At 40.4% G+C, this 26,406-nt stretch overlaps 1 protein-coding gene and 1 pseudogene across 6 annotated transcripts in view; both read right to left on the minus strand.

Moving 5' to 3' along the window:
* The window catches only part of Mctp2 (multiple C2 and transmembrane domain containing 2), a 280,804-nt gene that overhangs the window by 175,969 nt on the left and 78,429 nt on the right, over nt 1–26,406 (minus strand). For 5 of the 6 annotated variants that reach the window (XR_013042415.1, XM_076545038.1, XM_076545044.1 and 2 more), the window contains exons 2-3: nt 15,772–16,306; nt 1,484–1,546 (exon numbers count right to left, since the gene is read on the minus strand). Coding sequence is in view for 4 of the 6 variants with exons in the window: in XM_076545038.1 (XP_076401153.1) it covers nt 1,484–1,546; nt 15,772–16,236 (528 nt within the window). In the remaining 2 variants the exon portion in view is untranslated. The remainder of the gene's footprint in view (nt 1–1,483; nt 1,547–15,771; nt 16,307–26,406) is intronic. The other variant, XM_076545039.1, reaches the window with a different exon arrangement.
* On the minus strand, nt 6,801–10,577 carry LOC143267385 (enhancer of rudimentary homolog pseudogene; annotated as a pseudogene).

Below are 26,406 nucleotides of genomic sequence, written 5' to 3' on the forward strand. Positions count from 1 at the left end.
AGTGAAATGTGAGCCCAAGTGGAGACACTGTTTATTAATCAGGAAAGACAAAAGAAACAGTGCTCAAGTATGAACCTTGGCTGTAAATTGCTTTGATAACATGGTCATTAACTAAATTAACTGTCAATTACTTGATATTTTCCCCTAATGGGATTGTATCTGAATTCAGAGGTAATCGTGAGTATAACTCCACAAGATGAACTTTCCAACAAGTGAATGAATAGTATGTCAATGTCTGAACCCCCTAAACTCCTTGGTTGATTGGGAAATTTCTTATTATAAAACTGTACACTTGGACTGGAGAAATGACTCAGCAGTTGGGCACAGGCTGTGTAATTATGAGGACTGGGGTTCCAGTCCCAACACACACATAAGAAGCCAAGCATTCCATGCACATTTGCAACTCCAGCTCATTCGTGTTGGCTGGCATCTAGCCTAGCAGAGGAAGTAGGAGTCTTGGTTCAGGGAGAGATTCTGCCTCAAAGGAACAGATGGAAAGTGACAGAAGAGGATGTCCTCTTCTAGCCTCCATATTATAAAGGCAAGTGTACCCACATACACAGGTATACACACACACACACACACACACACACACACACACACACACACACACACACGGGGGTGGGGAATAAACTAATTTCAAAATAAGGACAAAACACTGGAGAAGAAATAGTATGAAAAGAGTAGAACGGGGCTGCCTCCCACCAAGGTGTGTCCACCTATCTACCTCATATGTAGACTGTCTCCCACGTCTTGTCTACATTCCCATCAATCCTCACCAGCTCCAGTAGACCTCCTCCACATGGGATAGAATTTCAACTCTCAAAGTGAGTCTTTCCAGTCCATCAGGCACAGGCTCTTCTCCTGAGTCTCCAGGTCCACACTGGACAGTCTCAGCTCTGTGCTCTCTAGCTTAGGCGCATTTCACCTTCATGCTTCACTAACTCCCCTTGCTGTCTTTCTTTACCCTTGTACTCTCCTGTCCCCTAAGCTCTGCTGCTTCCCTCTCTAGGAATTCATCAACTGTCATGGGCTCCAGTGATGAACCCGCCTATTTTTTGAGTACCTATGAAATGTATGAATCCTGTGCAATGTTTGAGCCAGTTCAAATTTCTACCATTCTTCAAAGAAAAGATGGGATGATTTATTATTCATTCATTAGGCACTCAATCAATTGATCTTGTGGCTGCAGCTGCCCTTGACAAGCTACTTTTCAAAGTTTCAGAGGGCTTCAAAGGGCTTTGTCCTCTTTCCTTCCAAATTCACTTGCATAGTTACTGTATATTTTTAGACAAATCTATTCCAGGCTAACCAATCAATAAACCTGAATTAATCTCTTCCAGCTAGAACTTGCAAGGCATGTTTCTGTAGGTGGGCACCTTTCCATATATTTTAAAGATAAAGGAGCAGAGAACTACAGACAGTTGGTAAGAAGTATTTACAATGCTGACATCAGTGTTAGTTTGTACTGAACGTCACTCACAGATTCTTCTTCAAAATGCTGAGATGTCATAGAAGCATTCAGATCATCACTGCCACGTGCCTTCTGTAAAAGTAAAGAAAATTCTGCTTTAGATAAGCAAATAAATATTTACTTGTGACAAAGTCCTGCCCCAACCCTTTGGAAATCCGATATTTGCATATCTGGTTTCAGGTATGGCGGGGGCGGAGGGGGGAGGCTTTGCTAGCTGTGTGGCAAGAGGAGGTGAACTCAGAGGTGTTGACAGGCCATGGCCTCTGGGACCTAGGTTATCTGTTAGAACATGGCTCGGGTACTAGATTGTGAGTACATCCACACATATAGCAAATGACTTGTTTTCATCCCTGTGAAGAGGACCAGGAGGGCATGTAGCCAAGTCCCTCCCAAGGTGGGACTGCCTGGCCAGCCACTCCCAAACTAAACTGTTCTGCCCATCCTCATGGGGATTCAGCATGCACAAACTGGGAAGCCCTTCAATAATCAATTTGTGGAATGTTTTTCCAATTAGACATCTTGGGTCCCACAACTATCTAATTGCCAATCCAAAAGTAGGAACCAGGCATTCCCAAGGAATGACTTTACAGGGTAACGTGAGGTTCCTAGTGTGAATGGGCTCCCATACTCAGGACGGGAGGGGTGACAGACTATACATCTGTCAAGAGCAAATATGATGCTCAGCAGCCCGCTTGGTCTACTTGTGTGTGCACAGATGAGGGAAAAGCTAGAAAAGCTGAGGATTTTGCAGGGTTAGATAGCAGAGTGAGAGGGTGAGACATGCAGAGAAACACAGACAGGAGAGAACAGGTTTCGTGTTCACCTTTCCTGGAAATATGAGCATGCTACCATTTGCCTGGCACATCAGCCTGGATAAGTACTTGTATGAACAAAGATAGAATCTTGCTTTAATGAAAGCTGGGTGACTCCAACGTTATAATCCAGTTTGGGGACAAGGAGGCCTGTAGAGATTGCTTAGACTAAAGACCCCTGGTATGCAGGCCATGTACAGATGATATGGGTCTTCCTATCCACGGGAATATGTTAATCCTCACTGAGACGTACACTCTCTAACCTTGAGACAGTGCCAGCACAAGAGGGCCATTTCTCATCCTCCTCCAGGGTGGCTGAACAGCTGCAAACAAGCAAAGGCTCCCTGACCAACCACCTCTGCACCTGGTAACAGCCAGGAGGCCATAACATACAGAAATAGCTTACATACCAACAAGCTTTCAGCCAGGAGTAGTAGCTTCCCTGGAGCTTTTGATTCTACTGCTCTCAACCTTTTCTCTGTCCTCACTAACCCTAAGTCCAATGTCCCCAGAGCATGAAGACCTCGCAGTCAATTCATATGAACTCACCTAGGAAGGCGGGAAGGACATTTTCTGTACTTTGAGTTGTCTCTGGGGCTGATGCACTTCATTTACTACAGCCACTACACCTTACTACCCCTGTAAGTACTATCAGTGCCCCGGCATTGAAAGACGTCCTAACACCCCACGTGGGGCCCAGCCTAATGACAGACAAGAATGCCACAGCAGGTCCAGGGCCAAAAAACCTCTCCTTCAGGTTCTTGGTCTCACCTTGATTGGCTGTTTCTAAAATGACACCCAGGCAAGACAGGTGGGGCCATCAACAATGAAATTCTTACCCAATGTTCCTGATGTCAAAGGATTCCTCACATGTCTTTTATACTGCATGTTATCAAGTCCCAAATTCTGCCTGATATTCTATGCCAATACTGATGTTTCAACACCCAGAACCAACAATAACCAGCACTCTCTGAAGCTCTGCAGTCCGGAAAGTCTCCTCTACCATTTCTCCACTACCATTTCAGTAAATGAATCAATGTTCCAGTTGATCAGTCCTGTTTGAAGGCAGGCCTACAAAGCTACCAGGGCGCGGAGGAGAGTCCTAGTTTGTTATTTGCTGAATGAATGTCATGGTAGTCTTCTAGCTTCCATGTTTTCTAAGTATTTATTTTTGGGGTGTGTGTGTGTATGTGTGTGTGTGTGTGTGTGTGTGTGTGTGTGTGTGTGTGTGTGTTTTACAACTATGCACATGTACCATGTGCATGCCTGGTGCCTTTGGAGGCCAGAAGAGGATGTCGGAGGCCCTGGAACTGGAGTTAGAGAAGTAGTGTGCTGAACCTGGATCCTCTGCAGGAGCTGTAAGTGTTTTTGACTGTTGGGCTGTCTCCCCAGCTCCTTATCTTCCATTTTCATTGTATGGATGGCTAAACCACATTATGCTAACGCATGCTACTTTGTGTATAATCTCCAATGTTATCCTTATTCTGTTTAGTAGTAATGCTACTTAATGATGAAATTAGTCTACATGTGTCATAATTTATATACTATTGAAAAATGAATGCCAAGCCTTTATTTAAATACACTGTAAGTTTCCCACTTACAGCAACAGGGAAATTCCATGTGAGCAATGGCATTAATTCAACATTATGGCTGGTTTTACTCACAGAAGTCACAGAACTTAAAGTTATGGTTCCCACAGCCACTGTAACTGTCACATACTATATATATACAGGAAGGAAGGAAAATGATTACCATAAGAACAGAAAAGCACTCCATATGCACAAGAGGACAAGTTACAGCAGCTGGGAGACACATAACTTAGACTATTCTCATGCACTCGGAACCTAGAGAATTATCCACTGAGCAGAATCTGCAGTTTTCTCTGCTCTTCTGTAAACGTAATAACTAGATCTATGAGTTATGACTTTGTATCTTAGTAAAAGGAGCACAATTAAATTTATGTCATAAGGACTGCCTGATATCCCTCTGCCATTAGCTGTTGGTGTTTGTGTTCTCAATAAGAATAATCAGGTATGTTGGGTTTGCTAAAATGTATCACAAATCAAGTTAACACAGAATAAGATTACCATATTGCTGAGTACTGTGGCTTTAAAGAGGTGTAGGTATGAACAACTGCTTTATGATCAGGATACATAACAATTCTCCCACTCAGAAAACTCCTTCATTCTGTTCCACTCTGCTAAAATATTCCTCCTCCTCATTCATCCCACTATGCTAAAATATTCCTCCTCTTCCTCACCCAAGGCAACTACTGATCTATTTTCATCATATGATCTTATCATTTAGATTATCTGTCAAAGAAGTCATATAGCATGTCAACATAAGGCATCTTTCACTTTGCATAATGCCTTTGAAACCATCCAAGTTCCCATCATTATCATCTCTCTTAATTGCCAAGTAGTAGTCTATCAGGTGAGTGTACAGATTGACAAACTGTTGAGCATCAGTTTTAGGAATTTAAACAAGTTGTTTAAAGATAGGATAGATAATTTTGAAGATCATAAAAATCTAATAAATCTCACAAAAATATATTAAGGCCTATTATTTTCTACCTAATGTGCATGTGAGGGTGTTGATCTCTCAGTCAAAGCAACAGGTGTATTTTATTTGATTTGGCTTTAGAGACACATGGGTTTGCATTCTACTTTAGTGCACTGCCACAGATGGGAAGCTAATCTGTAATCTGTGGCCCTTTTAGGTGTGAATTCCAAACTTAAAAGGGTGAAGGGAGGTTTGAGATGGACACGTTTTGTGTGTGTGTGTGTGTGTGTGTGTGTGTGTGTGTGTGCATGAGTGTGCACATGCTTGTTTCACAGGGCCAGAGAAATCATTCTGTTGGTTAAAGTGCTTGCCTAGCAAGTGGAAAGACCTGAGTTTGATTGCCAGATCCCATGTAAAGAGGAGGGCTTCCTGGTGAACACCTGTAATCTCAGGGCTGAGGAGTAGAGACAGATGAGTCTCTGGGGCTTGCTGGAAAGCAGCCTCATCTGTTGAGTTAGCTCCATGCGCTGTGAGACCCTGTCTCAGCAATCAAGGTGGTCATCTCCTGAAAAATTATACCTGCATTTGACCTCTGAATTCAGACGTGCATGTATGCTTTCACACACGCAGTTACAAGTATATGACTGTGAATACACTCTTACATATGCATGCACACACACACACACACACACACACACACACACGCACACACACACACACACAATATTGTCACCAAGGATTTTGAAAGTAAAACATTGGTGTGAACAAATGACTTTTTCTTTTTCTATATATTCTGTGTGATCTTGTATGAATGCCACCTTCCATGTGGCTGTCAGAGAACCTTGCTATACAGTATATTCAAGAACCAAAACAAAGTGAGTCATCCGTGGGTGCCTGATTCCAGTAGAACAAGACATACACCCACAGACAGACAAGCTGACAACAAGGGACAACACGGGCTGTGATCAATTATTTCATTTTAAAACTAATCCATGAAAGCATGTGAGTTGATATCTGAGTATTATGTGGCATATGATTTAAATTCTGTAACCCACTAAAGGCTTTCAACAGTATGATTATTAAAGAAAAGAGCATCACATCAAACATCTATGCGAGACATAGAGAGTATTAACATAAACATCAGGAATGGGATGGCCAGACAGACAAGATAAGCTATTAAGCAGTCTCTGGAAACAGTGACAGACTAAAGAGAAGGCATCTGACAACTGAGGCATAATCAGAGGGTGTGTTCAAAAGCCAGTCAAGTCTACACATCTACCTCGTCTTCCATAGTCCCTTTCTGTACAAATGACTGGGAGGTTGGTGGACACACTGTCAAGGTTTAGCTTTAGTTTTCTTTCACCTCTAAGATTGTTCCCCAAAGAAAACTGCAGAATACTATCTAATCTAACATTCAGCATATAAAGTGTGTGTGCACAGACATGCCCGAAAGAATCTAAAATTGTCCTCAGCAAACTGCAGCCCATTGCAACATTCAGCTCTCATTCTGTTCCATTTAGTCTTTTATAACCATTTTTCTATATATTTGAAGCACAGCAAAAAAATAAAATAAAAAGATAGATTTTGGAAATTCAGTGGCACAAGGCACACTGCCAATAACTTGAGAAATATCATAGTATTTTTATATGCAAATAAAAAGAAAAAATGTCTCCTGTTTCTAACACTGAGTTACATAATTTTACTTGCCCCAAAAGACCATTTACAAATATCAGGTCGATAAATTACTAACATTCATTAAAAAAATGTAGCTTTCTTTTTTTTTTCCAGAACATTTTTTATTTTTAGCTAAGACTTTCCCAGAGGACATAACTAAGTTCGTCACCATCTCTATCCCCACAAAGGGTTAGTGCACTCACTCACTGCTAGAAAGCAGATACAAACAGTTTCAAGGACTGGAACCAATCTTAACTGGCAAAGAACACTTTCTCTCTGAATTATCATAAAAATGTTTAAGTAAAAAAAAAGAAAGAAAGAAAAGAAAGGAAGGGAGCAAAGGGGCAATGGTGGTTTCAAATAAAAAGATCATTCACTATCGTGTCATACACTCAATCTTGGCTCTAGTAACAAAATGGAAACAGGATTCCTATCATACAAAATGTTCACTACAGCACACTGTATGCACCTGTTCCAAGCCCACCCTCAGCCCCCAATGCTTCCAACTCAACTCCTTCCCAGCTTGTTGGGCTGTCGATGAAGGAGCACATAGATCGTCTCTTTGAACCAGTCTTTGTTATAAGCTGGTAGTCTGTTTATCAGCTCGGTAAACAAGACAGCTGAGATCTGCCAGGTCATTGATAAAGTCAAACAACTGACTGATATCGTATGTGATGGAGGGGCTGTTGGGATTCATTCTCTTCAGATGTTCTTCATTCATTTTACAGACACCTTCCATGCACTCATTCACAGACTCATAGTCAGCGTAAGTCCTGCTGTCTGGTCTCTTGGTAGGCTGTACCAACAAAATGGTGTGAGCCATTGCACCAAACGATTTCCTGCAGGGGCCGCTAACACCGCCGCCGCCGCACACGAGCTCAGGCGCAACGCCGCCAACCAAAATGTAGCTTTCTTACTAAAATGCAAGAATTGAAAATGCTATCTAAACAAGAAAACACAAAAACAAACTGGAATGAAAACCTACATATCTAAAATTGGTGTTTTCTGTTTGGCCCTCTCATTTGAATGCCAGTTCTGCCTATCCATTTCTGTGTTCTCCACGCTGTAACATCAGAAGCGAATTGTGTGGCAGACATCTTTCACCCACAAAGTCAAACACAGTTAATATCTAGACATTTACAGAAAATAAAACTGGCCAAATCCTGATATAAGTGCTTGGCCAGTTCCCAGGCACCTCTTGAACCAGGAGAAATATTTGCAAATGACCTTCCATCTTATTTGCAAGAGATGTGTTAACAGAACAATCCATCCCTTTATGTTTGCTTATCACTTCATAATTCACAAACACACACATTATCATCTCCTACTAAGAATTTCAAAGGTTGTCATCGTATTACCAATATACAATGAAGAATCCAGGAGGCTAAATAATCACTAAGGAGAAGCAAGACAGTTAGGCCTTTGGGAGGATTTCAAGCCCTTCACTCCTCATTAGACCACAACTGTGCCAAAAGCACCTGTAACAGCCACTACACCAGATGTAACTGGGAACAGAAACACCCAGTCATAAACAAGGATCCGGATCAAGACAACCTAGACTTAAATCCCTTAATCAACAAGGATCTGGGTGGGGAAAACCTAGACACTCACACCCATCTCTGCTCTTTCTTTGTGTCTTTGAATGTTTTGCTTAAATTTCCAGGCATGGAGACATTTCCCAAAGGAGCAAAGCAGGATACTTACCTTGTAGGTTTTAGATGAAAAAAAAAAATTCAAAAGCTACTTAATAAGTGTCTTCTTTAGGGTGGACACTGTACCAGGTAAGCTCTTTGTAAATTGATGCATTCCAATGAGATAATGCTGACAGAATTTAACAGAATTCCTTATAGGAACTAATAATAAAGTAGTGTCACTATGCTAGCACATTTATTATTGTTATTATTATTATTATACTATTATAGCAGATATGCTTGGGAGGTATAGAGCAAAACCTTCATGAAAGATGGAAACATTCTACCCTGTTTTGGCCACTAAAAGTTATACATGTGTATAGAGTTATTATATCATACTTCATAAATATATGCAATAAGAAATAAGTTATCTCCCTGTGTGTGTGTTTAATATGAGTGAGCATTCATGTGTGTGAGTATGGATAGACACGTGCCATAAAAAGAGTAGAGTACAACCTTGGGTATAGGTCCTAACTTTCTACCCTATTTGAGACAGGGCCTCTGTTGTTTTTGTACTGCTTATAGCAGGCTAGCTATCCTGTGCATTTCCAGGGATTTTCCCATTTTTGTTTTCCATTTCCCATAGGAGTGTGGGATTAGAGTTCAGAGCTACGTAAGGCTTCTAAGTACCTTCTGGGGATTGAAACGCAAGTCCTCATGCGCGTGATTCAAGTGTGTTTGTACCTAATGAGCTATCTCCTCAGCCTGAAAGTTCTTTTTTAAAACTGAAGGTGGCCAGCAACCCAAGGTCTTCTGTTAATTTTCACCAGTTGACACTGTTGACATGGAAAAGGCATTAGAAGAGAGGAGGACGAAGCCATTCCCCCTCCTTGCTGGCCATCAGGTTTTCTCAGAACTCTCGTCCAAGGCAAACCATTATTTAGCCTCGTCCCGTTGTCTGAAGCAGGTGCAGGAACCACGGCCAACACACTGCTGACCGCTGACTTGCCACTGTGTGCGAGTGACATGGCATTGAGTCTCAGTTTCATTTGCATCTATGTGGCACACTTAGGGTACCAGGCCATCACTGAAGTCCAATAGTCATCCTGCAGAGTAGGAAAGCCTTACAGTCATGTAACCTCTGCTCCTTCTCTGATGTCTCCTCCATTGCTCCCCGTTACTGTCCTCCTCATCTACAATACTTGTTCGTTCTTTGTGAAATGATCATACACCCCTTAACAAACTGCTAATTTGGGGACTTCACAATTCCTGGTCTCTTTTCACGAAAGACATCTGCAGATAAACACACAGCTTGCTATCTTGCCTCCTCTTCATGTGAAGATTGTCTTTCAAGGGCTAGGAGCATAATTCAACTTTAGATTCTTTGCCCCCATTATTTACTGTTTAATTCCCAACACCCTAAGTAAAACTAGTAGAAATACTAACCAAAGCAGATTGACTACTCAGAAAATATCACTCCTGACCAGTCTTTGTGACATCTCTACACAGGGCTTTTAGGATGTATTCCACTTAATGTTTCTCCATGGCACTTACCACTTTCTAAATTATCCATATACTAATCATAGGAACTCCATAAAGAAGGGGGGGTTGTCTGCATTGTCAGTAGCTATGTCCCTAGGGCCAAGTTCATCACCCACAGATGTCAGAGTCTCCAGAGTTGGACATGAAGGAGAAAATCATATGCATGAAGACCCCTAGAACACGTCATATATACCAGCCTCACTGATGCCATATTGAAATCAAACAAAAATAGTAATGACCACAGAACTGCAGCACAGTGAGATTGGGGCGCCTGCTTCCTTTTGCAAGATACAGGCTGTTTCCTCCCCTCTCTGGCTGTTGTGTGGCTTCTCTGTGGTCACCAAACTGAAGTTCTATAACTGGAAGGCAGGTCTTCTGGAAACACCCAAGCAGGAAACACCGTTGACTTACCCTGTGAGGTATCACCAAAGCTAGTGTTTACAGCTCCAACTGCCAAATGAACTATGAGGGAAGGGTGTACCACATGACAGAATTCATGGATGATGTTGAGGAAATAACCCTTCTATTCATCAGCATTTGTTTTTTTAATCACTGCCTTTATCCTTGTGTTGGATGGAGCACAGTAGAGGCAGAAAAAAATGAATGTCTTCCTTTTGCAGTTGTCTTGTTTTAGATCTCTCTGCTTTTAAAACTACTTCCCAACTTGTGTAGAAAATATAATTCTGCACGCAGACTTAAGACTCCAATATGCCTGGATTAAGGCTAGTTCTAGAACTAGCTGGATGACATTTACCAAGTGGACTCTTTGAAATTAATTTTTAATTTTTTTGAGAGTATCATTCATGGGTACTATATATGCATCATTTCTATCTCTCCCTGTCCTTTCCTCAACTCCTCCCATGTATCTTGAACTCCTTTTCAAATTCATGACCTCTTCTCTATTGTTATAAATGTATATAATATGTGTATATGTGGTGGTGGTTTGAGTGAGAATGGTCCCCATAAACTTATATATTTGAATACTTGGTCCCAGGTCGGTAGAACAGTTTAGGAAGGATTGGGAGGTGTGGTCTTGTTGGAGGAGGTGTGTCACTGTGGGCAGGGTTTTGAGGGTTTCAAAAGCCTATACCATTCATCTAGTTAGCCTAGTTAGTGCTCTCTCTCTCTCTCTCTCTCTCTCTCTCTCTCTCTCTCTCTCTCTCTCTCTCTCTCTCTCTCCCTCTCTCTCCCTCCCCCTCTCTGTCACATGCATACACACACACACACACACACACACACACACACACACACATCCCCTGTGTGCAGACAAAGATGTAGGCTCTCAGTTATTGTTCCAGCATCATTCGAGATTTAATGGGCATAGCTTAGCTGTCGTGTGTAAAGAAAAAATAAGGCTTCCTAAACTCCTACTCATGACACTTTTCGTCCAAGAAATTTCACACTACCCTTTGTATAGGTCTATAAAACAGGTATAAAGATCAAATATTTGCTGAAATCAATCATGAAGAAACTTATTTTTACAACATTTCTTTGAGGTAAATATTTTACCACTAATAGAAGATGAAAGCAAATTGCATGCTAGTGCAATGGAGATGCTTTCTTTTCATATAAAAATTAAAACTTGGCTGAATTTTGATGCCATAACAAGAACAGCATCCCCAATATACTCCTTGAAGTCCTCTGATACTTTGATTTGTCAATGCTAAGGATGCTGCACTATATAAATGGCAGAACTCTGAGCAGAGGCATTCTGAAAGTTGTTGGAGATTCTTTCCTAATCCCTAGCTAAATTTTGTTTAACAATTTCTTTTTAAAACTTAAGTTAGCAACTCAAGCACAGAAATTCTTCAAAGAAAATATTCTGGGCTGGAGAGACGACTCAGGGAGTGAAGCCTAAAGCCCTAGGATTGATTCCAAGAACAAGCACACAGTAGAAGAAGAGATATAGTTCCACAGTTGTCCTCTTATTTCCATACATGCATTCAGATGGATGTAAATAAACATATAGTAATTATGAAAATAGAATCTAATTTATTGCTTAAGAGAACAATAATAAAAAATTAACCCGGGCGGTGGTGGCGCACGCCTTTAATCCCAGCACTTGGGAGGCAGAGGCAGGCAGATCTCTGTGAGTTCGAGGCCAACCTGGGCTACCAAGTGAGTTCCAGGAAAGGCGCAAAGCTACACAGAGAAACCCTGTCTCGAAAAACCAAAAAAATAAATAAATAAAAAATAAATAAATAAATAAAAATAAAATCTAACATGACATAATAAAATATAAAGATTGCTAATTTGATACACACTGAAAAATTATGGCAGTAAAATATGAAAAGTGTGCTTTCTTGTGCTTTCTTTAATTAGACCATTATAATTTTATAAGAGCAGAAAAATCTATTGTACAGAGACACACTATAATTCATAACATACAACATTCTCAGATCTGAGGCAAGGGATTCTAGGAAGCATTTGCTGGTGTTGTCTGGTATAGGGGCAAGTGGAGTGCAAAGGGCACATGTGTGTTCAGAACTAAGGATGCAGTGAGGTCCTGTAGTAACACGGCTCAGTTCTGCCATAAATATCTTGCATTCATTACCTGTTGAGTTTTGATTTCATTTGCAGTCCTTACATGGCCAGGAAACTTTCACTGCTGCCAAATGATTTGATACCCACACATTCAGTTAAGTGATGCCACAGCTAAGAGGGTGGGCTTTAGAACACACCTATGTACCAAGGAACTCTGTGTTAACACATTCTCAACCCGATAGAGACTCTTTAATGGTGACCAGAGCACCTCATGGTGGATTTAGCTTGAAAAGCAAATGAAGACTTCATGAGCATATTCATCTACGTATCTACTATCACATATCTATCTCTGTGAGTATGTATATATGTGTGTATATATATATACATATATATATATAATGTATGTATTTGTATATGTACACACATAAACATATATCCATCTCTTCAGATTTCCACAAATGCTTGGAGGAGAAAAATTACATTGCTAGTTATCTGGAAGTTGCAGTTTAACAAGAAGGGAAGTCTTCTACATAACTAATCACATACATAAGTATGTTGGGGGTTGGTGCTTTTCAGTATTCCAAGGCTCTCTGACAAACTCTCTGTCCCCAGTCTCAGTGACAAGAACAATGAAGTCACCTCCTGAGAAAGACCATTAGACACTACCTCAGTCATCTCAGGCTTCTACAGTGCCATCTCACTTACTAGGAGACCAGTTGACATGAGTTGATTGTTCATGGTTCTGGAGTCTAAAAGTCCAAGATCTAGGTCCTGGAAAATTTGGTTCTCAATGAGGTCATTTACTTCTTGTAAATAGCTGTCTTCTCCATATGTCTTAACATGGTGGACAAAAAATTTCCAGGACTTTCCTTCTGTTATTAAAATGTCAGTGCTATTCGATGAGTGGCTCCATGCTTACACCCTCATTTATTTAATCTCAATCATCTCTTAAAGGCCGAGTCTCCAATACAGTCATGTGGGGGGTTAGGAATTCAGCATATGAACAGAGGGAGGTGGACACACCGCAATCCTTAGCAACAACTCTTCACTCAGCAAAGCCTAGACATCATGGTAAGGTGCCCATGATTCTGTAAACAAACCCTCACCCATGCATGCTCTTATAAGCAGCCTTAATGAGTCAACAACAACAACAACAAAACAATAACAACAACAAAAGTACATGAAAGTACACAGGCAATGGAAGGGCATAGGAAGGGGATTATCTGGAGCAGGAAGAGACAAGATGTTGAATAACATGATCAAAATACAATGTGTACATTTACAAAAAATGTCATAATGAAAGCCACTAATGTATATAACTAATATAAACATTAAAAACAAATAGGAAAAGAGACAAAACACAAAGGCTAAAACAAAAGTAAGCAAATATTAAATAACAACAACAAAAAGTCTAACCATTCAAAGGAATCTCAAAGTGAGTATGCAGTAGACAGCTGCATCACTCACAATATCCAAGACATGGAACAAGTCCAGTGGCCAGGCACAGGTGTAGAGATAAAGCAAATATGCTTTCCATATACAAGAATATTATTCACTGTAAAAAAGAACAAACTCATGCCATTTGCAAGAAAATGGGTAAAACTAGTGCAGATCACATTAAGCATTTCAAAATAAGCCAGTCTCCGAAAATCAGGGGCCATATATTTTCTTTCCAATGTGACATCTAAAAAACGTATTTGTAAACTAAAATATGGATGAGTAGAGAAAAGCATTAGATTCAAGAAGAGTGGGAATGACTATAAACAAAAATCAATATTACCAGAACACACTATATATTTATAGGAAAAAATCACCATGAAGGCCATTTGTAATTTAACTAATAAATACTATTAAAAAATCAATTTTGAAAACCCACATTTCAAACTCTATTAACCTGGGTCAACTGCCATCACTGATTTTTTTTTTAATTAAGCATAGTTGAACATATGCTCTGTATGGGCACAGAGCAAGGCCTTCAGAAAAGGACAAATTAGACATTACTCTCCTAGCCATGGACACTCTGCCCATCACAGACAACTCACGGAGAAGAGTGAGGGAGAAGCTCCTCTTTACACATAATAAACACTGGAATCTTAGGGACTGGAAAGAACCACCTTACACAGAAAGAACCAGGGAAGATTCAGGCACACACTAGGACACACACTAGACCACACACACACACACACACACACACACACACACACACACACACACGATGTGGCATTCAGCAATTTCCAATAACAACCTTCCCAATGCTTGGGCTACACAGCATTCAAATATTTATATTTATTCAACAAAGACTACTGCAGGGCTAAAGAACTTAAGCATCCATAGCTCAAGAATCTTTCTAATTTGAAATTGCTCTCGTATCAAAGCCAAGAAGTTCACTCAGATTCAGATAAACGCAAAGATGCTGAAGAGTCTCAAGATATAATCAACAAGTTTTCTTAATGTACTGACAAAGCTTATTAGACCTACCTCATTAGCGTTTTGTGAAATGGAAATAATTTTCAAATTTACAAATATTAAATATCACAAAAATTTTACAAACAGTATCCCTTAAGTGTTAAGGTCAAAATAAAAATAGCTGAGTCCTTTAATGAGTAACAATATCCAAAAGAACATGATTGCAGCATCCTCCACTCCCCAAGGGGATCCAGACACACTGAATGAGCAACAGATTTTCATCTAAAAGTAAAACCAGAACCTTCAGCTGAAGAATCAATTTGTTTACAACTCTAAGATTAATCTGGAATACATAAAAAATTAGCCTCTTACTTCAACATTGGAACCTATTTCTACATTATTAATTAAGAGGAATTTAAATAAAAATATCCACATTAGCTGATTAAATTGATCATCCAATCAGGATCAGGATTTAAGAATTTGGTGACTGAATATAAACTCTTCTTCCAGATCTATGAGCTTTGGCATTACAGTGGCCACTAAGCCTTCCTGAAATGCCGATGCTTTGCTACAACTGCTAATCAATGAAAGTTTGATTACTGATTCCTACTACCTTTTTGTTCAGAGAAGTAAGGGAAGTTCTCGAACCCGAGTGTGCACACTGGTGCACCAGTTTACACAGAACTGGTACCACAGGAGGAAAGAGTACCCCGCGGGCTCTAGTGGTCAAAGAGAAACATGCACGCCGTCTAAAACAAGGGTCTGCATGCCTTGTCTACAGGTCTGATTGAGCTGGTAATGGGTAGAGAGGGGCTCTGTAGCTCTCCTTTCTTGCCACTCCTCACTTCAGTGTGAAACATGTAACCTACTGAAGGTAAGGGGAAGAGGAGGAACGGGAGGGAGGGGAGGAAGAGGAAAAGAGAAGGAAAGGAGGAAGAACAAAAGGTTAGTTATGTGCTCAATTTCTTTGCCAGGAGTTGAAACAAAAGAACCTTGTCCACTAGGGCTTTTAAAGCCTTAAACGGTCCTAGAAGGTTCTTTTGTGCTAGCTTTTAAATACATAGAGGTCAGCCCTAAAACAAATGGGAACACCAGTGCAATCAATAGTACATTAATTTAAATTCCCGTAAATGACATTCTCTCCATCCAGCATAACCACAAAACAACTCCTACCCAAATTTCCCAAGGACAGTGAATTCACCCTAAAAACACTGTTTTTAATAGCTGGGAAGTGCCCACGCCTCACCTCTGGCTCTTCAGGAGCATCCCCTCCAAGGGGATGTTTGTGCAGATCCAGGCCACTCTGGCTGGATGCCGGCCGCTCCTCTGCAGAAGAGGCATAGATCTCCTCAGAGTCGGTGTCCACGCCGTGGACATGGCTCGCTTCCTCCTGGCTCCAGTCCAGTTCTTCCTCAGACTGCTTCAGGGAGCTACTGCTGCTCTTGGGGACGATCCCTGCCGTGGACAGGCTGTTGGGTACCGAGGTATAGGACGACTGGGGCCCCGAGTAAGGCCGGCCCTCGGGGGCCAAGGCCTCTGCTTCCAGGAGGTCTGGCACGGAGAGGCTGAGTCGCCGGTCCAGGTGATGCTGCACCCTTAAATCCAAGGGTTTGCTTGGGGTCTTTTTAGCTCTCTTCTTGCTCAAGTTGATTAACAATGGTCTGGTCCGCTGTTTGAATGACCCCCAGACAGATGGTTTATCCAAATCCATGACTGCATGAAGAATCAAGAATTCCACTCCTCAAATGAGTGTGCCTCTAGTGGAAAACAGTCGAAGACTCCTGTGAAACAGAGCACAAGCAGACATGAGCCTTCTTGATGTTTGAGGGTATACCCAAAGGGAATTTATGCAGAAAAAATTGCTCTTGATCCCTTAATGAGAAGTGAAACATTAAGGTCATAATTACACAAACATCAGAAAAAGCATTTTTAAGAAACAGAATATTTAAAAATATTTAAGTCAGCAGAAAAGAAAAGTAATGAATGGGATTATTGGGTTGAACATAAGCTTCATAGAAAGACTACTTATTCTTCTCCAAAAATATTAAAGCCAAGACATTTGCTAGAACAGGTTCTGTAGTACTTCTTCACCATAAACAAGGGGGAGCTGAATATACATCTGTAAATGGAGAATCACCAAGTATTTGCTGTACTTGGAAAGGTGATAGGTATTAGACATTACTGTCTGGGTGATGTCTAATGTCATTATCTAAAAAAAATGTGTTGTTGTGACATAAAAGATGATAAAAGAGTACCTTATGTGCATGCCAATCTACACTACAAATGTAACATCTTCCTGTGCTATGTCGAGTGTGTGGTGTGTGTGTGTGTGTGTGTGTGTGTGTGTGTGTGTGTGTGGTTTATGTGTGTGAACATGCATATTGAAACCAGAGGATGATGTCAGGTGTTTTCCTCAGCCACTCTGTGCCTTATTTTTTGAGACAGGGTTTAACACAACCTGGAACTCACCGATGCATCAGCCTGCTGGTGAGCTCAGGGTATCCTCCTGTCTGCCTCTCCCTGTGCTGGGATTACAGATGAGTCCCACTGGTTTATGTGCTGGGGATCTGAACTCGGTTCCTCAGGCTTACACAGCCTGAACTCTACTGACTGAGCCCCCGGCCCATTCTCTTTATCTGTTTTGAAGGACAAATGTACTCATTTGAACTTGAATTCCATTTAACAGCTATCCGGTCATATTCACACGAGGGTAAAGAAAACCCCTTTGCCCAAATGAGAGTCCTGTGCATATCCAGAAGAACTGGCAATGCTTCCTTCCATGAAGGAACCTTCCACAAAGCAAGCTGAAGAGACCCATCCTGATGAGGTGACCTGGACAAGTGTCTCACACGCCATTGGGAGTGTGGGTGAAGATGGCTGCACAGATGTAAGTGTGGTCACACAGTGGAAACACCATGGTGATTTGAGGTGGAGCAGGTTGGATCAATCAGAGAACCAATATAAACCAAATCTGGAGAAATGACCCTATTTCACGTGCCAAATGCTTCATAATATCCTTTTGATGTGAGCAAGTGTGATCAGAGCACTGTCCTACACTGCATGGATGTTGCCACATTTGGCTGCAAGACACAGCTGAGAGCCTAGGGGCAGGGGAAGTGCTTTCTAAAAGCATCCCTCAATGCTTTCCTGTATCCTACTATCTCATATCAAGACAAAGCATTTTAGTAGTGGAAAAAAACAGTCAAAAGTCCCTATAAATCAAGGTTCACATGGCTATTAACCTGATGAAGATTAGAATATGGATCTCTGTAACCCATGTCTATGGTCCATCACCACAGGCAAGAGATTCTCCCAGTATGCACTTGTTGTCTCCAGTACTACAGCCTAAGTCCATGGCCTCTAGAGATGGATTCCTTGGGTTCAAATTCTGCTTTGCTACATACTACCTTGGTGTTGGATCAGGGTCATGTCATCTCATTATATCCCAATTTTCTCAATTCTCCACTGGAGATGAGATTACTCAGTCAGAGGAAATGAGATCACATTCAAATCTTCTGATAAATGTATGAAGGACACTCATGATGTGACAGGTGCTATAAGGGATCCAGGGTACAAATCCCAACCTCCAGAAATTCATCATAGAAATAAAAAAAAAAAAAACCACAAGTGAAATATCTGAGAGGAATAGCATATCCAAATTCCATAGTAATTACAACCAGCTACAGTTCTTAACATTAAAAATGTTATTCTGATGAACCACAAAAAATAGACACAGAGTGAAGAAACAGTCTCAAATAACAGGAAGTTTTAATACAATGCAAGTAAAATACACAAAATAAACCATGGACATCTAAAGCTTAAAAAGCTAACATCCACATATAAGAGAAACTGTGCAATATTTGTCTTTCTGTGCTTCCTTACTCAGGCACCCGGGGCTGATGTACATATGAACTGTGACAGACTACACAAGACCTGCACAATTTAATTCACAAAGTCCCAGAACAAAAAAGGGCAAGTGGGCATAAAGTCCAACCCTTACCTAAGAAGCTATTTGCATTATATGAATACTGGGAGAGGGTAAACAGTTTTCTCAAATGAAGTGACACTTAGTACATGAACCACACTCCAAGGCAGGCCTCATGTTCAGGAGCAATTGCCAACACAAAACAGATCCCATGCCATTGTGAGTGTGTGTGTGTGTGTGTGTGTGTGTGTGTGTGTGTGTGCATCTGTGTCTGTGTGTGTCTGTGTGTCTGTGTGCATCTGTGTCTGTGTGCGTCTGTGTATGCTTTCTTTGGGTTTGGTTTGTTTATTTGTTTTGGGAGGTTTGTTTGTTTGTTTGTTTGAAGCAGTTGTTCTCAATCTGTGGGCCACAACCCACAGCCACTCTTTCACAGGGTTCACCTCAGACCATTGGAAAGCACAGATGTTTACATTACAATTCATAACAGTAGCAAAATTACAGTTATAAAGTAGTAGCAAAAAGTGTGTTATGGCTGGGGGTCACCACAACATGAGGAACTGCATTAAAGGGTTGTAGCATTAGGAAGGCTGAGAACCACTGGTTTAGAGGAAGAGAAATGACAGGAAGTTGGGTGGGTATGGAGTGGGAAGAATATGGGCTTGGGGAGAGGAAGAATCTGATTAAAATATATATAACATATGAGAATTTTAAAGAAAATTCATGAAAATGGAGAATGATACCAGTAACTTCTGAGCAAAAACAATGACCTTGAGTCTGGGAGCAGCCAAGAGAAACCTGGAGAAACACAGCAGAAGGAGGAAGAGATAAGTGGTGCACTTGAACATGACCTCAGTGGGAGCAGCAGAAGACAAAGGGCTCACGGAATGGAGTATAACACAGTACCCGATGGCATTGAAAGGGCTGCAGGAGGCATTAGGGATTTCATACCCATGATAAAAGTGGGGAGACAGAGGTAGGCAGAGATGACCTACAAGTTCACATTCCCAGGCCTACAGGCTTCTCAAAGAAGCCCCTGTACCATCTGAAATGGACCCATTGAGGAGGGCGGTAAAGCAAATTTTGTTTGAAATTTCTATAATAAAACCTAAAATTTGCATGATATTTAAATAATTAAGTCCAATATATCAGATGAACCTGATTCCCAAGAATCTGCTTTGCAACAGAACTTCCTGGCAATCGCTGTTTGGGATCTAAGTCCTTAAAAGAGATTTGCACTCCCTGGTGGGGAAGTCTATTTGTTTGGAGAAGAAACTATGTGAGGAATTCAGTACTTATGTAAAGGAGAGGTTTGAAATCTTTCTATCTATAAAACAAAAACAAAACAAAACAAAAGAAATGCAATAAAGTGACATCAGAGATTAAAAGCATACCCCTCAAGAACTAGTTGCATGTAGGAAAACATTTCTGTGGTTCATGCAGCTGAACTGCTCTGTGACAACCAATAGACCCATCCTTTCTGTGATGTTTGGGTAGGATCAAGGGAAGCTGATGGAAAAGGATACTGGGACCATTAGAACACCATCAGGAGAAACTCATTTCCTCTAATTACCATGGATCCCTTCTCCAACACAACAGCTGTCTCCAAAAATCTCCCAGGCAGAATCCCACAGCATGGGACTTTCCAAGGTTGACCCCTATTAAGCTTTCCACAGATTCACATCCAAGTTATTGCCTCTATCAGCAGTAGGTTGTCTCTTGATTTCCAGGAGCAGTACACCATTGTGTGTGCACATCCCAAACTGATCTGTTTTCCTTGACAGGCAGGTGAGGCCTTGCTAGTCTTATGTTCTTTAAACTAAAACTGTTACAAATTTATGTGGAACTACTATCCATCTCTGAAGTAAATGGCCAGCAATGTTTTTGCTGGGTCAAAAGGCAAGCGGGTGCTAATTTCATAGGAAATGTTCCCTGGGTAGTTGTATGAATTTTCTCTTCCCACTAACAATTGTGAGGATTTCACTTGTTTCCCATCCTCTATAGCATTTGACATTGCTAGAATTTTTATTTTAGTTCTTTGCAATTATTAGAAAGGTTTTTAATTTTCATTTTCATATTAGTGTATGATACTGAAAATGGTTTGTGGCATTAATTTGCTAACTTATATGTGGCTTGGGGAACTGTCTGTTCAAGACTTTTGTCCATTTATTTCAACATAAGATTCTTTGCTCTCCTACTCTTGGCTTATGAGAGTTCATTATGTATTTTGAATTTAAGAGCCCTGTTGAAGACATAATTTGCAAATATTTACCCCAACTTTGTAGCTTGTCTTTTCATGTTGTTATTATTATCCTTTGCATGTCAACGGTTCTTAATTGTCAAGGGTTAGCTTTTAGAAATATTGTGACATTTTACAGATCTTACAAAATGGACTTGGTTTTATATCTAAGAATCCATTGGCTAACCTCAATCACAAAAAAGATCTCCAACATTTCCTTCCAGGAGTTTTGTAGTTTTACATTTAGAGTTATGACCTATTTTAACAAAATTTCTGCAAACAAGATTAGGTTTAGGTCAAAGTTCATTTTATATACGGATGACAATTTATTCCAACCCTATTGTTGGGATACTGTCCTCCTCTAATGAATTACTTAGCTCCTGTCTCAATGAAATATGTACTATTTGTGAGGGGAGGCATCCTGGACTGTCTGTTCGGTTCCACTGACCCACATCGCCATCACCTTCCACTACTATACTGTTCTGATGGCCATGGTAGCATCCAGTCTTTTTTTTTTTTTTTTTTTTTTTTTTTTGGTTTTTCGAGACAGGGTTTCTCTGTGTAGCTTTGCGCCTTTCCTGGAGCTCACTTGGTAGCCCAGGCTGGCCTCGAACTCACAGAGATCCGCCTGGCTCTGCCTCCCGAGTGCTGGGATTAAAGGCGTGCGCCACCAACGCCCGGCAGCATCCAGTCTTAAAATCAGCTTATGTAACTCCTCTAAATTCATTCTTTTCCAGAATTGCTTAACTGTTCTGCTAAACATATCCCTATGAGACACATTAAATCCAAGCACAGTGAATTTAATACAAGGACAATAAGAATACAGCAGGGTTTTTTTTTTTTTTGTGTGTGTGTGTGTGTGTGTGTAAAATACACTTACTGTAAAATCCATATACAACCACAAAAATCCAAGTAGTGACAAAGAGAACAGCACACAAAACATTAGGTTACAGGAAATGGCTCTTCTCTCTGCCGAAGCTGTTACACTACAAGGCACTTCCAAGTTTCATGTTGTGTCTAGTTTTGAAATGATCTGTATCTTCTCCCTAGCCTGGTATGATCACAGAAGTGGCATGCTTCTGAGAAGTAGAGCCTAAGGCATGTATAGTTCCGAAGAATCCCAATGTTAGTGCTCTTCCCTTTCTACCAAATTCCATCTTCTGTGGAGACAGGACACTACGTTTAATAACTTTCACACACACAAAAAAATTAAAAGCATTCTGCCCATCATTTCAAGCCCATAACCAGAACCAAATATACTGAATCACAAGCATACAAACACAAAAATCTGTGTCAAGAAGAGGAAAAAAGCAGTGTGTTTGAGCGGGTGTGGTGGCACACGCCCTTAATCCCAGTGCTCAGAAGGCAGAAGCAAGTGGATCTCTGTGAGTTTGAGGCCAGCCTGCTCTACAAAGTGAGTTCCGGGACAGCCAGGGCTGCTACACAGAGAAACCCTGCCTTGAAAAACCAACCAAACAACAACAACAAAAATCCAATGTGTTCTTAAAGGTGTACTGCTAACTGAAGTTGGGCTTCCTTTATGACTAGAAACAGAATTCCTACAACATACAGTGTGTACTTCAGAAAAAGGAGTGCTAAAAGAAGAAATCCAAGAAGGACTTACATTTGAAGAAAAGCCCAGTGAGATAAACCCACCTATTTGAATATTAAATGTAATCCAACTTTCTTATCTCAAAGGCTATTTGAAGGGCACCCATATGTTTCATTTTTCTCTCAAGTCTTAAGTTCAAAGACTCGCATTGGAAGCTCAGCAAACTGCAAGTTAAAGACACAAGCTTCCTCGCAGACAATATGACTGCCAACAGTTAATTAAGTGTTTACAAATATAGAGCGGAGTGGATTTCAACTATCTCCAACATAAAACAAGTGTAAGTCTGGTCATTTTATATTGCATGTGAGAGTATCACACAATACTCATTAAATGTCATAATTACTGTGCACCAACTGAAAAGAAAAATATACTAAAACTCTTTGCAAGAATATACTCACGTTTTGCAAAGCAACAGCAAACGTTTAATCTCTTCACAAAACAAAATGATCCTGCTCCCCTGCCCCAAACCTCAGCTTTCACTAAATGAGCACGAATAAGCACTGTGCCTCTCTAAGCCGCTACAGCAGGACAAGATCTTCACAGGAAACAGCCTGAGCCAGGAGACCAACGGCACTCCCATCTGTATTAGGCTTTCAGACATTCCTGGCAGTTGGCAGCTAAGCAATCACCCAAATGGAAACAGAAAAACTTCAACACCAGCCCTCAAAGTGTCTGACTGAGCCTGAGGCACCTCAGTAGCTGAATCAGAACCCCAAAGAAGGAAAAGGGAGCTCCAAGGGACAAAGACATTTTCTTTCCTATGAGTTTAACAGAGCTGATCAGCAACAAGAACTCAAAATACTTCTCGTAGTTCCTCTGTAGCAGCTGGTCTCAACCTGCCCGTTGCAATCCCTTTGGGAATTGAATGAACCTTTCAATATGTCAAATAACAGATATCCTTCATATCAGATCTTTACATTATGGTTCATAACATCAGCAAAATTACAGATATAAAGTAGCAACGAAAATAGTTTTATGGTTGGGGAACTGTATTAAACAACATGAGGAGCTGTATTAAAGGGTCTCAGCATTAGAAAGTTTGAGAGCCACTGCTTTGTAGAATAAATTGTAGGTTTATTTTCACAACATAGATGTGAACTCATGTAGCAGAGTAACAGGTGCATGGTAAGCATATCTCATTTTAATCAAGCAGTCTCCAACTAGAATTCCGGCAGAATTAAAGATTTTAAAGAATTTAAGTCCTACTTAAACACAAAATTTGGGATATTTTTATCTTTACCCAATGAAAAGAGAGGTCTGTACAAGGTGCTCATGGTGTTAGGAGGCTTTCTAGTTCTCAGTAGCTGATCAAAAATTATACTCAGCTAGGCAGTGGTGGTGCACGCCTTTAATCCCAGCACTCAAGAGGCAGAGCCAGGTGGATCTCTGTGAGTTTGAGGCCAGCCTGGACTACCAAGTGAGTTCCAGGAAAGTGCAAAGCTACACAGAGAAACCCTGTCTTGAAAAACAAGCAAACAAAACAAACAAACAAGCAAAAAAAACTATACTCATTCAATCTGAGATCCTAAGTACAAATTTCTTCAGCACTTGGAGTATATTTATGTCAAGTATTACAGATTTTCTTCCCCACTTCATTGCTCTTATCTGTGTATCTATCAATCACACATTTATTCATTCATTCATTCATTCATTCATTCATTCATTCATTCATTCATTTTTGGCCAATATGCTTGCTTGAATACAACATGGCAACATGCTTTAAAGTGCTTTGCCAGTACTAAGTAAATACAGAGTGAATGGGCTTCATCACAGTTCACTCATCATCTGTCTTAATGGAGGATGGATTCAGTCTTTCCTGACTCAGCCTGCTTTGAGTAGTTTGGGAAACCTTTTGCTTAGACATAATGCCATTATTCGCCATATACTTCAGATTGGTGATTTTCAGAGCCTGGACCTCTGAGCAACACACAAAGACTCCCAGCTGTGGTCAGGTCATGTGTTCTCACGTGAACTTCTATCATTCTCATTTTCGAGCTTTCTTTCTTTGAGATGGGAATAAAATATCATCTGTCACTCCTGTGGGTGGCCAAATTTCAAAGCATCTTATACTGCAAATGCCAAGCCCAGTTCCCAGAGTGCCTGTGATAGTCACTGTCAGGCTAAAGTTGCCATACACAGAGTCTGTATTGATTATCTCTACCCACTTTATACATACAGACATTCTTGCTACTGGCTTAAAGCTTAGAAACAAGATAGGTAAGTTAACCGCCGTCAGTTCGTTCATTTGGTTTTCTTTTCCTGTGCTGTTCAATGTAAATATTAACATCCCCATGTTCGGTGCCTAATCACCAAATAAAAACAAATTAATGATTTTCCTATCTAGCTAGTCACCAATGTGGTTTCTTTCTGTATGTCATTTTCATAATACATTAGAATACTTATATATTAATAGACAAATCAGACAGAAAGTACAGAGCATAAAGAACCTACATTCCTTTTCAGTCTGCTTTGGTGCAAGTCATTCTCCTCTGCCATCTTTTTCGTGTGTGTTACATATATTCATTGAACACAGCAATGGTTTTCACATGGATAATTTCCCTCGAGCATCTCGTGCAATTTAACTGTACTTACCACGTTCTTCTTCCTCCCACGAGTGTCCCTCCCTCTTTTCCCTCTCTCTAGAGGTCACACTTTGTATTATGTCTGTCTGTAGGTTTCAGCAAATGTTTGTTGTTTACAAACTATTACAACATTATACAAAATTGTTTCCTTGATCTAAATGTCCTGTCTACTCCCTAATCCTCCCTCTCCTTTACAGTCACCGATCGTTTTATATTTTCGCTAGCTTTATGTTTCCAGAATGCCAAAGGTAGCCAATCTCACATAACATATTCTCCGGGCCCACCTATTTCACTGAGCAAAGCACATTTAAGGTCCCTCTCTCTATTTTTTGTAGATACATTTAATTTTTATCATTCCATAGTATTACATTGTTGGGAGGTTACCACAGTTCATGGGCTGAGGGCAACCTTAGTTGTTTCTACTACTTGTCAATGTGAGGAAAGCTGCTGTAAACACACATGTGTGAATTTTTGTGTGGATGTAAGCTTGATTCCTTTGGAGAAAGGATCATAGAATCATATGCTATCTATGCAATGCAACACTGAGCAATCTTCAAAAATCATCAGTTATAGTTTAAATGTTTCCATAGTAGCCAGGCTTACTCATATTTTGCTGTCAATGCAAGAATATCACACAGGTTTACAGCAACTCATGATGTGGTTTTATTTCACTACAGTTACTAGAATACAGGAAACTGCCTTTATACGCAGATTCTAATTCCAATCACCTTATTGAAATCATTTTAACATTGATAATTCACCTAGAAACTAAAACCACCTCTAGTTTCCAGGATAGACAGCTGTCTTAGTTTCTTTTCCTCTTGCTGTGAACTTCTACCAGGAAGCACTTGAATATCTCTTGAGGTATCTCAAGGTAAGTAGATAGCCTTAGTTTAGCAATCCAGAAAATAAACAAGTATTGAATTGTCAAAACAGTTTTTCTCCATCTGTTTAGATGACTATGGGTTTTTTTTTCTCTTTTCATTAGTTAATGTAGTAAATCACACTGTTATCCTAGTGCAGAACATTTTATTTTATTCCAAGATAAATTCAAATTCTCCTTTTATTAGTTTAACAATTTCAACCACTGCTAAATTCAGACTGTAAACAGTTCACTTAGAATTTCCTTATATAACTTTACATGTAATATGGAATTCTAATCCTTTGTTGGCATTTCAGGTCAAGACTCATAATTATCTCACCTTCAGCAAAGAAAACATTAATGTAAGACAAGAATTTCTTGGAGTTGGTGGAAGATGGTTCTATTAAGATAAAGTGATACTCCAGGTTGTCGTCTGCATACACCACACACACACACACACACACACACACACACACACACACACAGCACATGCTCACCCACCCACATGCATGTGTATACACATAAAACACATGTGCACACATAAAAATATGTGCATACCAACCCCCACATGCACACACACATGCACACGCACATGCACACGCACATGCACATATATATACAATACACACACATATACATGCATGATCACCCCATACACACACAG

The sequence above is a fragment of the Peromyscus maniculatus genome, chromosome 1 (assembly GCF_049852395.1).
Source record: "Peromyscus maniculatus bairdii isolate BWxNUB_F1_BW_parent chromosome 1, HU_Pman_BW_mat_3.1, whole genome shotgun sequence".
Taxonomy (NCBI): Eukaryota; Metazoa; Chordata; class Mammalia; order Rodentia; family Cricetidae; genus Peromyscus; species Peromyscus maniculatus.